At 46.2% G+C, this 12,519-nt stretch overlaps 1 protein-coding gene across 1 annotated transcript in view; it reads left to right on the top strand.

Moving 5' to 3' along the window:
• Positions 1-374: 374 nt before the first annotated feature.
• Positions 375-12,519, top strand: part of bbs1 (Bardet-Biedl syndrome 1) — a 13,607-nt gene continuing 1,462 nt past the window's right edge. The window contains exons 1-14 of the mRNA XM_036525244.1: positions 375-530; positions 1,441-1,517; positions 1,956-1,990; positions 2,354-2,626; positions 3,461-3,507; positions 7,897-7,935; positions 8,516-8,588; positions 8,736-8,867; positions 9,314-9,420; positions 9,989-10,109; positions 10,347-10,505; positions 11,051-11,120; positions 11,364-11,522; positions 12,268-12,401. Coding sequence (XP_036381137.1) covers positions 499-530; positions 1,441-1,517; positions 1,956-1,990; positions 2,354-2,626; positions 3,461-3,507; positions 7,897-7,935; positions 8,516-8,588; positions 8,736-8,867; positions 9,314-9,420; positions 9,989-10,109; positions 10,347-10,505; positions 11,051-11,120; positions 11,364-11,522; positions 12,268-12,401 — 1,458 coding nt within the window. The 5' untranslated portion in view covers positions 375-498. The remainder of the gene's footprint in view (positions 531-1,440; positions 1,518-1,955; positions 1,991-2,353; positions 2,627-3,460; positions 3,508-7,896; positions 7,936-8,515; positions 8,589-8,735; positions 8,868-9,313; positions 9,421-9,988; positions 10,110-10,346; positions 10,506-11,050; positions 11,121-11,363; positions 11,523-12,267; positions 12,402-12,519) is intronic.

Here is a 12,519-nt window from a genome sequence, read left to right on the forward strand (position 1 = left end):
AGCATTTTATGGTTTTGATTATGGTCCTTGTAGATTTATGTTTTTCTCATGAGGGCTTATTATGGATGTTATTGGTTGTGCTCAGGGTTTGGATTGTAATTATGGGGCCTTGCATTAGTGCCTCAGTGGTATTAAATATGTAAATATGTCTCTGCTCCAGGAATATGCTTTAGTTCAGTGTGGTTTATTTGTGCAAGTATAAGTAGCATTAAACAAATGAAAATGTACAGGTGGTTGAAAAACCCCAGAAGGCCCTGTGAGTTGACTACATTATATCTAAACGGAACTACTTAACTCAGTGATACGCGTTTCCGCAAGCCTGGGGGAATATTTTGAGCGTTACACAGTCGTCAATCCCTCCCAGCGCTGCCATAGAGACGGGAAAGCGGATCGGTGGATTAGCAGTATTATCAGGGAGCGGGGTGGCGGCGAGCTGGCTAACTGGCTATCTCTCATATTCTGCTGTGCTGATAACAAAACGCCGATCGCGTTATAATAATGTCTGCAGCGCCGGCGGAGATGAAAGAGAAGTAAGTGGTCAACTGGCTCGCGGCGTTATCGCAGGCAGCTAATTAGCTAACGTGCTGCTCGAAACTTTAAAGGTACCTGTAGCTAAAACAGCTACATGTCAGTTCACTTGTTTCCAGGTGTAGCCACCTGTATAGCTAATTGAAGTTACGCTTGTGGATTTTTCGATTTTCGTTTGGCGAGTTTTTTTTTTAGTATTATTTTAAACAGAAATACTGTCAAGTAAGCAGTTGGTTAGATAACGTTAATTACGGTACGTTAGCTGCATAGCTAATATGATAACGGGAAAACATACGGTAATCCAACGAAGCATGGCAGTAAACCTGCAGCAGATTGTTAGCTAGCTAGCAAGCGGTACCTACACCGATTATATGTGCAAACGTTACAGACTCTCCCATGATTTAGCTCACTAGTTAGCGTTAGCTAGCTAGCTCACTGCTGTAATCCTTTTAGCTGCAAGGAGAGTTGCTGTAGCAAACGTTAGCTACCTGTCCGACCGTTTCCAGATGGCATCATAAATTCGGGGCTGCTGGTCAGCGATGCATTTATACGAAGCTTTTTTTATTTTAATTGACAATAAAAAGTGGACGTTTTACCAAAGATAACATAATTGAGCATTTGATGAGACGAGTTTTGAGTGAGTTTTGATTGCATCCAGTCCCTTTCACGGGTCATTCCAAAGCCATTTGGTGATTACCTAGAAATACAACCAAACTCTTGTACTGTAAAAATAATGTAGGTTGAAATGTTGTCTGTTTAGTTGTTGGCTTTGCCAAATGAAAATGAAAAACAGAAATGATGTTTTCTGCATGTAGCTTGCTGCATGGTGCCAGCCTGAACCAGTGCCTCGTTGAGGGAGGTCTGGGTGGTCAGTTCTGCCATACAGCATCTTTATCTTTTTCTGGTTTTCAGTATTGAAGCAAATTCCAGGTGGCTGGATGCACACTATGACCCGGTGGCCAACCTCTACACCTTTTCATCCTGCATTGGTACGTATGTTGTTCATGTTTTTCCTTCTCAGTTAGTCTAGATAGACACACAGTGTGTATTTTGTATCTCTCTTGATGAGATCGTTGTGAGCAAGCAGTATGTTTTACTAATAGTCAGAATTACAAAACTTTGTTTGGGAGACAAAGATGAATCTTGTTATTATACCTTATTGGTTATAATCAAGTAAATGCAGAATATTGTGTTTGCTGATCAGTATGAATAACATCATAGCCTTTCAGCAGTGCTGTATTCATTCCTCCAGAAGTGAGGGTTTTCCCTGTTTTAATAGATTTTCCCATTCTGTAACTTTTTTTATTTACTCATCAGTCTAATGGAGTATCAGAGTATCTTAGTGCACAGCGAGTCCTCTGTGATGCAGGTCTCTGCGTACGTTGTGTGGACGAGGCTCAGTGCTGCTGTGCTGTGCTTCCCTGCAGCTCTGGCTGACCTGCAGGGAGACGGGGAGAACAAGGTAAGGACGCACACCCTGCCACTGCAGCACATCCACTCCAGGTTTTAGCTGTGCCAGCAGTCAAACACCCGATCCAGACTGGCCGTTCAGACACTGCCCGCTCTCCGTCTCGTTCAGACACTGCCCGCTCTCCGTCTCGTTCAGACACTGCCCGCTCTCCGTCTCGGCACACACAGACGGTGCGGTGAACATGCCCCAGTGCAGAGAGTGACTGCCCGCACAGGGATGGCAGTGGCGGTCTGTGATAATGGGCCACTAACATGCCATTAGATAAATCTGCCCTTATGATCCATCCGTGTGTTGTGTGGGCGTGGTTACCGTGGTTATCACGGTGACTCAGTGACTCAGTGACTGTGGCCACAGCTGGTGGTGGGTGACCTGGGCACCGGCGCCTGCAACATGAAGCTGAAGGTGTACCGAGGAACCAGCCTGATGAGCGAGAACACGCTGCTGGACCTGCCCACAGGCCTGGTGTCTTTCCTCATGGACCAGCACGAGCCGCGCACGCCCGCCGTCGCCGTGGCGTCCGGGCCCTTCATCTACATCTACAAGAACCTGCGGCCCTACTTCAAATTCACTCTGCCCACCCTGGAGGTCAACCCCCTGGAGCAGGACGTCTGGAGCCAGGCCAAGGAGGTGCGTGTGTGTCGGGGGTCTGCTGGGGGGGGCAGGGACCAGAGCCAGCAGCCCTCTGGATGAGAGCGCATGCCATACTTTATAAGCGCACCATTTGTAAATGAATTTGTTCCTGTATATAAATATCAAAGTGTTAGTTCTGGAGAGTGTTTACATTTACATTTACATTTATTTATTTAGCAGACGCTTTTATCAAAGCGACTTACAAAAGTGCATACAGCAAGTATAGCGACAGTACGGGGGACAGGATGTGCACAGTTCCACAATGAGACAGTTCTCAGCTGAGAGCAAGGTCTGTTTGAGGACACAGTACTATTAGATTTGTACAATTACAGCCTATAGGGCAACTAATACGATACACTTTCAAACGGCGGACTTCAACAACTTCAAACGGCGCAATGAGCGTCAGGGTAAAGGTGGCAACAAGAAACAATTTCAAAAGCACAATTTAAAAAGCACAGCAATTTACGACAGCACTGATTGGGGGGGGCAGCAGCAATTGTGTGCTGGGTCAGTCCAGGTAGAGTCTGAAGAGGTGTGTCTTTAGGCCCCGTCTGAAGGAATGGGGTGAAGTAGCTGTCCGTAGCGAGACAGGGAGTTCGTTCCACCACTGGGGAGTGATGAGTGTTCTTGTTCCAGTTTACTTAAGTAAATTTGTGGAATGCAGACTTTGTATACTGTAAGCTGTTCCCCTGGTTTTAGGCATGTTTATGTGTTATACAACAAGATTCTTCTGGAAAAAAATTCATGAAATTGGAAATTTAGGCTGGTTGGGCTTTCCCAGCGCTCTCAGTTACTGCCCCACTGACAGAATCGCGATGTGTGTTTCTGCAGGACATGATCGACCCAGTATCCCTGAAGGAAATGCTGGAGGGCATCCGGTGAGTGAGTCCTATTCCTGAGTCACAGCACGACTCTGTACCTTCTGCTCAGCTGTGGAATGAAACTCAGCATCTGTCTGTCTCTTGGTGCATATCGAAGTGAATTTCTGGGGAGAAATAAACCGGCACACAAGCTATTTGCTGTTCTCTTACCTTTGAACAGGTGTGTGTGGAACTTGCCATGTACAAAGTGTTTCTGAGTGCCCTTTTATGTCCACACTCCTAACACCTGAGCACTGTGGTGTTATGTAAACTTACGCAAAAGGTTTTGTTTGTAACCAGTGCTCCAGCTTTATAGCATTGAGAGAGATCTGGACTCTGAAGAGTCAGGGTGCCACAGCGTTATGTTTTCAAACGGTCAGGTAAACTTATAGCTAGATGCAGTGGGTGCAGTTTGGTGGACTCGATGGGCATTGTGACTCAGCATCTACTTTTAATAAACACCCAGGAATTTATTTTATTTGCCTGATTAAAAACTGTACTGTTGCTTTACTCTATCCTGATATCCGTATATTTTCACAGCTTTTTACTAGGTACCACCATCTTCCTGCAGATTTAGGATATACATTTTGCAATAATTCCATGCTGTTGCAGAGCTCTGATGAGAGCTCTGTTTTGCCTGTATTTAAGAGATTGAATGAGATTAAGAGAAGTGAGGCTTGGTTCTCACACTGTGGGACGGCCCAAAGGCGTGGCCATGCGGTGTGTGCTTGCTGTGTCCAGTCACATGTCTGTACTGCAGTTTATTGGTGAGAGGGTCTGCGTACTATGGGAGCGACCTGTGGCAGTCTGTCATATGGAGGGAGGGGCCACAGAGAGTGCTGTGCTTCTGGTGCAGTCAATCATGAGTACTGTCTTCTAGAGCCCGGCCGATAAATCGGTGTGCCGATATTGTCGGCCGATATGAGCTAATTGCAGATAAATCGGTATTGGCGTTTATAACGGCCGATAAATGACAATTAAAAAAGAAACGTAGAGACGGAAAATGGATCCTTCAACAATGTTATGAGTGTTGTCGTTGCATAGTTTGTCCACCAGAGGGCACACTGCAACACCACTGTTGGCAACACACGTGTTTGGAACGCCACAAATCACAACAATCAGATGACCCAAGCAGTCGAGCAGAGTAGTCCACAATAGAGATCATCTGTGTTCATGGTAAATTGATAATTGTCACGTGAAATACATTACTTAAATAATAATAAATATCCCCATCACTTCTCCTCTTAGCCTAAATACGCCTGACAACGTTCATGTCAATCATGCCTGGTTTTGCTGCAGTAACGTGAAAGCCGGTAGCGTCAGTCAAACATCAAAATTACGTTTAACTTTACGGTATTTGAGTGGTGTAGACTAAGCTGTTGACAAACTTGATTGTAGGTTTTTTTTTATGAAACAGTGTGGCAGCTCTAGCGAATAAACAAACAACGGCCCTATCATTTCTCCCCTGTCACTTCTAATCTCTGGCAACATGGCTTACAGCAGCTTATAACGCTGTCCATTGCTAAATTAGGTTACCCAGAAAGCTAGCTAATGCCATGTTTATCAGTGGAAGACCGCTAACGTTAATGAGCCGTTAAACTATAGCTTTAAACTTATTCTGCCTAAATGAAGCAATGGTAAATATATCCGTGACTCGCATGTCTGTAGGTACAGTAGGTGCATTGGAAATTATTAACCCTTTCGCGCGTATGGTCACTCTGGTGTGATTAGCCGTTTAGCGCATATGCTAAAACTGGTGTGATTAGAACACTAAATTGGAGAAATTCTAGCTAATTTTAGCTTTGAGGAAACACCGATTTAACGTTAAAAAATATAGCAAATGCTAACTGAAAACTATGAGAAGCTTAATAACGCTAATGTAAAACATAACGAACCATGATGTTATGTAACACGTGCTGCATAGCATAAAAATAAGTTGCGTGCGAAAGGGTTAAACCAGAGGAGACACGTAAATAAACATGAGCTGAACAAGTATCTAACATGGCTTGGTAGCCAAACAAAGTTATCTAGCTTCTCTTTTAAACGTGTAGTGTGAAATCCCAAAGTCGCAAGTCCTCATTGCAGACAGTCATGTGCTATTAGATGCATTCAAAAGCAGCATTTACTCTAGGTCACTGTATCAGTTTACTGCATAGTTAAAGATGGCATGATGTTTTTTAAACGTATTTTGTATTTTTATACATTTGACTCTTATTTATCAAAACTTTAATATAGTTTGTTGTACTTTTGTTCAAAGTACTATTTGTGACAATAAACCAAGTTTATTTTTAAATTGCGTTATGTCATGTTATCTTGGTGAGGACTCTTAAATAACTACACATAACAAATGTTAGGGAAAATCTTTGTTTAAATTATGTGTTTCTGAAAAAAAAAGAATATCGGCCGATATATCATTATCGAATTTAAAAATCTTCAATTATCAAAATCGGTATCGGTCTTAAAAATCCGATATCGGTTTGGCTCTACTGTCTTCCTATTGAAATGGTCACCAGCACCAAAGCGCTGCCTTTCCGAGTCCTATGCCATCTGAGATCATTGTGAGCAACTGCATGGCCACAGCTTCTAATACCCTGTTCTCCCTCTAACACAGCTCTCTGTTCTCCCTCTAATACAGCTCCCTGTTCTCTCTCTAATACAGCTCCCTGTTCTCTCTCTAATACAGCTCTCTGTTCTCCCTCTAATACAGCTCTCTGCTCTCCCTCTAATACAGCTCTCTGCTCTCTAATACAGCTCTCTGTTCTCCCTCTAATACAGCTCCCTGTTCTCCCTCTAATACAGCTCTCTGCTCTCTAATACAGCTCTCTGTTCTCCCTCTAATACAGCTCTCTGTTCTCCCTCTAATACAGCTCTCTGCTCTCTAATACAGCTCCCTGCTCTCCCTCTAATACAGCTCTCTATTCTCCCTCTAATACAGCTCCCTGCTCTCCCTCTAATACAGCTCTCTATTCTCCCTCTAATACAGCTCTCTGTTCTCCCTCTAATACAGCTCTCTGCTCTACCTCTAATACAGCTCTCTATTCTCCCTCTAATACAGCTCCCTGCTCTACCTCTAATACAGCTCTCTATTCTCCCTCTAATACAGCTCCCTGCTCTACCTCTAATACAGCTCCCTGCTCTACCTCTAATACAGCTCCCTGCTCTACCTCTAATACAGCTCTCTGCTCTCTAATACAGCTCTCTGTTCTCCCTCTAATACAGCTCTCTGTTCTCCCTCTAATACAGCTCTCTGCTCTCTAATACAGCTCCCTGCTCTCCCTCTAATACAGCTCTCTGTTCTCCCTCTAATACAGCTCCCTGCTCTACCTCTAATACAGCTCTCTGTTCTCCCTCTAATACAGCTCCCTGCTCTACCTCTAATACAGCTCCCTGCTCTCTAATACAGCTCCCTGTTCTCCCTCTAATACAGCTCTCTGCTCTCTAATACAGCTCTCTGTTCTCCCTCTAATACAGCTCTCTGTTCTCCCTCTAATACAGCTCTCTGCTCTCTAATACAGCTCCCTGCTCTACCTCTAATACAGCTCTCTATTCTCCCTCTAATACAGCTCTCTGTTCTCCCTCTAATACAGCTCCCTGTTCTCTCTCTAATACAGCTCTCTGTTCTCCCTCTAATACAGCTCTCTGCTCTCTAATACAGCTCCCTGTTCTCCCTCTAATACAGCTCCCTGTTCTCTAATACAGCTCCCTGCTCTACCTCTAATACAGCTCTCTGTTCTCCCTCTAATACAGCTCTCTGTTCTCCCTCTAATACAGCTCTCTGTTCTCCCTCTAATACAGCTCTCTGCTCTCTAATACAGCTCCCTGTTCTCCCTCTAATACAGCTCTCTGCTCTCTAATACAGCTCCCTGCTCTACCTCTAATACAGCTCTCTGTTCTCCCTCTAATACAGCTCTCTGCTCTCTAATACAGCTCTCTGCTCTCTAATACAGCTCTCTGTTCTCCCTCTAATACAGCTCTCTGCTCTCTAATACAGCTCCCTGTTCTCCCTCTAATACAGCTCTCTGCTCTCTAATACAGCTCCCTGCTCTACCTCTAATACAGCTCTCTATTCTCCCTCTAATACAGCTCTCTGTTCTCCCTCTAATACAGCTCTCTGTTCTCTCTCTAATACAGCTCTCTGTTCTCCCTCTAATACAGCTCTCTGCTCTCTAATACAGCTCCCTGTTCTCCCTCTAATACAGCTCCCTGTTCTCTAATACAGCTCCCTGCTCTACCTCTAATACAGCTCTCTGTTCTCCCTCTAATACAGCTCTCTGTTCTCCCTCTAATACAGCTCCCTGCTCTCCCTCTAATACAGCACTCTGCTCTCTAATACAGCACTCTGTTCTCTCTCTAATACAGCTCCCTGTTATCCCACTAATTCAGCTCTTTATTTTGGTTTCATTCCAGGGACAAAGCTGAAATACCTCTCTCTGTCAGATCCCTGAAGTAAGTCTTAAATTATTTGTTTTGTGCAGTAAGACTAAATGAAGCACTGAGGGTTGGTGGCCTGTGTTAATGGTATTGCCCTGTCACGGTAAATTAATATGAATAATTATTACTATTATTATAGTTCTGTGGATTTTTTTTAGCTGGTTATTAATAAGAAAACAACAAAAATTTAAACTCAGAATAATTAATTTGTAATTGACATTTCTATACCTGTTGATTTGGCTGCATCTGTCCTGTGCATTCTTCTAAACACACTCACTCACACACGTGCGCTCACAATGACTGTGCACAGTGATCCAGTTATGTTGATGCAGAGAGACCATGGACACACACATATACATACACTTACAGAACACACATACACACACACATTGGTGCAACACATAATCACTGTAACAGTTCTACCCAGCAGTGATCCTCCTCCCATTGCTTCACCTGTGTGTCAGTGGCATGACTCCTGCCTCCTGTGGATTTAACTGTTCGCTTGGCAAACAGCTGCATCTTACACAGGTCCGCAGAGGCAGAAACGGAGGTCAGACTCTGAGGAACAGTGACCTCTCTCCTCCTGTGTGTGCAGGTTTCTTATGCTGGAGCCCCAGGAGATGGAGGCCTATGTCAATCTGCATAAGCAGCATCCAATTCGCAGACAGGTGACCGCCTGCCCCGTCATTTAGCCCCTCCCCATCACTCTGTGTTCCAATCGAAATGGAATCTGCTGTGTGCCGCCCATGTACAGTCATTAAAGTGATTTTCAGCAGTACACACACACAGTGATGCGCCCGTGCTTGTACCTGCAGACAGTCATCACCTGTATCAGTACGCTGAAGAAGAACATGGCTGATGAGGACGCTGTGAGCTGCCTGGTGATTGGCACGGAGAGCAAAGACGTCTACATCCTGGACCCAGAGGCTTTCACCATCCTGTCCAAGGCAGGCCTTAAACACTGCATACCTCCCCTCCTCCCCTTCTCTCCTCCTCCCCTTCCCTCCTCCCCTCCTCTCCTCACCTCTCTGTTCTCTTCTCCTCTCTTCTCTCCCGCCTTGTCCTCCTTTTCCCATATGCTCTTTCTGCTCTGGCAGTTTGATCTGTTGTAATGAGGTGCCACAGTGAAGGAGCTTGGTTCCCACATGTGGCAGGTGCTCATGGGCACTTGACCTAAACTGACCTAAAGTAAGCGCACCAATGGAGAGAATGTAGGCTGTGTGACGTTTGCTACTGTGGGATAACCGCACAGATGTCACATTAGCAGACCGAGAGAAATATTCATTTGCGGATTTGCTTTTTGCAGTTGCTTAATGTAAAGGATTGTGGAACAGCTGTTTGATGGTTTCCATGACGCAGTGTAAAGGTGTCCCCCTCACCCCCCCTTTCCCAGATGGCTTTGCCCAGTTCTCCTACCCTGATGGACGTCACGGGGCAGTTTGACATCGAGTTCCGCATCACGGTGGCCTGTCGCAACGGCAACATCTACATTCTGCGCAGGTACAGTCGGGAAGGTGGGGTGGAGTCAGCCCTTCGGTACTGCGCCCAATCAGGAAACTTTAAGGAAATGAGAGGCTGCAGGACTAAGTCACTCCATTTTCATGTGAATTCTGATATACTGTAGTTTAGCCCTTTCACGCCATTGTTAATCTCTGCAGGTATAGTCGTATACTCATATAACATGTGAGTTAACGTCACCCGTGTGGAAGATTTGGCAGCAGAATAGCATAGTGGTGAGGAGCGGGGCTCGTAACCCACAGGTTGCTGGTTCCATTCCCAGGTGGCCCACTGCTGTCGGATCCTTGAGCACGGTGTTAAAACCAAAGTGCCTCATCAAATATCCGGTTGTATAAAGGAATAGCTTGTAAAAAAGTGAGCTAAGTAATTTGCTCTGGATAAGCAACGCTCTGCTCTGTGTCTGATAAGCAAGCCTAATATATAATATAAGATTGCCTGGTACCATGCAAACACTGTAAATTAACATGCTCTTTAACCTTGTTAAATGAAAAACAGTTTGAGAATAATGGTGACAGAGCCCCACACCAGGTGTTTGCGTTTTTCGCCGCAGGGACTCCCCCAAACCCAAGTACTGCATCGAGCTGACCTCTCACCCGGTGGGGCTGGTGCGGGTGGGCAAGAACGTGGTGGTGGGCTGCGCTCAGGAGACCCTGCAGGGGTACACACAGAAGGTACAAAAAACCCTCCCCCTTACTGAGGGTACCTCAGATCCCTCCCCCTTACTGAGGGTACCTCAAATCTCACTACCCCTTACTGAGAGTATCTCAAATCTCACTACCCCTTACTGAAAGTATCTCAAATCTCACCCCTTTACTGAAGGTACCTGAAATCCCTCCCCCTTATGTAAGGTAGTGTAAATCCAGCCTCTGATGTCCTGGCTTAGTAAAGTTTGCCTTCCTCGTGTGCAGGGGAAGAAGCTGTGGACGGTGTACCTGCCCGCTCCGGTCACCACCATGGGCCTGATGGACCATCACACCAGGGGTTTCCAGGCCGTGCTGGTGGGCCTGGCCAACTGCGAGGTCCACCTGTACCGTGACAAGAACCTCATTAGTACCATCAAGACCCCGGTGCGGCCCGAGACACGCTCAGACAACACTTCAGTCTCTGACTCAGACTTCAAAACTGTGTCACTGCTCAGAGACCTGTGTCACTGCTCAGAAACGTGTGTGGGGCTGGTTCCAGTTACTTTCTACACTTAACTACAGATCCAAGATCAGATTCCCTTCCACCCAATCAAAATTCCTACCATTTAGCCATTTTGTTGTATGGTTATCCGGGATCATTTGTTAATTACAGAAGGTGCATCCACTTTCCCTGGGTGCCCTTATGCCCATACAGCCTTATGGGAAAAGGCTTCATTTGAACCATAATGGGTGGAGCCATTTGCTGCCTGACTCGTCATCAACCAATCACTTTGCTCGTCACTGTGAAACGTTATGATTCTGTGAGATCCATGAGCAGCAGATAGCACATGGAGTCTCCTCCCATGCTGGAGTTGAAGCTCAGTGTCCCATCAGCAGAAACCTCACTGACATCATGTTTTGGGGGTGGGAGCATTTCACAGCAGGCAGGATGTGACTCTGTCCCTCTCCTCTCTCCTCTGTCGTTTCAGGACGTAGTTACCAGCATCTGCTTCGGGAGGTACGGCCGAGAGGATGGAACCCTTATAATGACCACCAAAGGTAAGGTGTTTCTCAGTGTGTGTCTATTTATCAGTGTGAGTGTGCATGTGTGTGTTTATCAGTGTAAGAATGTGTGTGAGTGTGTGTGTGTGCGTGCATGCTCATGTCTGTATGTTTTGTTTGACTCTGGCGGGTTTGTTGGGGTTGGTTGTGTGTGTGCTGTGCTGTGCTGAGCTGAGCTGAGCTGAGCTATGCTGTGCTGTGCTGTGCTGTGCTGTGTAACTCTGTCCCTCTCTGCTGTAGGCGGAGGTCTGATGGTGAAGATCCTGAAGAGGACGGCGGTGTTTGAGGACAAAGACACGGCCCCCGGACCCCCCCTGGCCCAGAGCATCCGTCTCAACGTCCCCAAAAAGACCAAGCTGTATGTGGACCAGACCATGAGGGAGCGGGAGAATGCAGTGGGTAAGGATCCCTCTCAGTAGAAGCCTTTGGGCATCCACAGTTCTGTGAATCTTTTCTCCGCTGTAGAGCTGGAACCAGTCTGGCTCATTGAACCCCTTTCCCACTGTAGAGCTGGAACCAGGCTGGCTCATTATACCCCTTTCCCACTGTAGAGCTGGAAACAGGCTGGCTCATTATACCCCTTTCCCACTGTAGAGCTGGAACCAGTCTGGCTCATTGAACCCCTTTCCCACTGTAGAGGTGGAACCAGGCTGGTAAAAAGTGGTAATATGGAAACAGATGAGCTGTTGTGTGGCTTTATCACTGGTTCTTAATGCCCTCTTTGCAATATCTTGCTGGCCTTCTAGCTGGATAAGAGCTTCTGTGAGATAAATGATGGTTGTGACAGCATTAGCAGCAGTGTCAGTGTGTAAGTGATAGCATTAACAGCAGTGACAGTGTGTTAGTGATAGCATTAGCAGCAGTGTCAGTGTGTTAGTGATAGCATTAGCAGCAGTGTCAGTGTGTAAGTGACAGCATTAGCAGCAGTGTCAGTGTGTAAGTGACAGCATTAGCAGCAGTGTCAGTGTGTTAGTGACAGCGTTAGCAGCAGTGACAGTGTGTTAGTGATAGCATTAGCAGCAGTGTCAGTGTGTTAGTGATAGCATTAGCTGCAGTGTCAGTGTGTTAGTGATAGCATTAGCAGCAGTGTCAGTGTGTAAGTGATAGCATTAGCAGCAGTGACAGTGCGTGTCCCTCTCCGCAGCCATGCACAGGGCCTTCCAGATGGACCTAAGCCGGCTGCGTCTGGCTGTGGCGCGGGCCTACGTCAAAGCTCTGGAGTCCAGCCTCACACCCATGTCTGCCAGCCTATCAGAGCCACTCAAGATGAACGCTGTGGTGAGCCTGCTGCTGTCACAGAGGGGTGTGTGTGCATGTGTGTGTGTTTGTGCGTGTATGTGTGAGTGTGTGTGTGTGTGCGTGTATGTTTGTGTGTGTGTGTGTGCGTGTATGTGTG

The sequence above is a fragment of the Megalops cyprinoides genome, chromosome 3 (assembly GCF_013368585.1).
Source record: "Megalops cyprinoides isolate fMegCyp1 chromosome 3, fMegCyp1.pri, whole genome shotgun sequence".
Classification (NCBI taxonomy): domain Eukaryota; kingdom Metazoa; phylum Chordata; class Actinopteri; order Elopiformes; family Megalopidae; genus Megalops; species Megalops cyprinoides.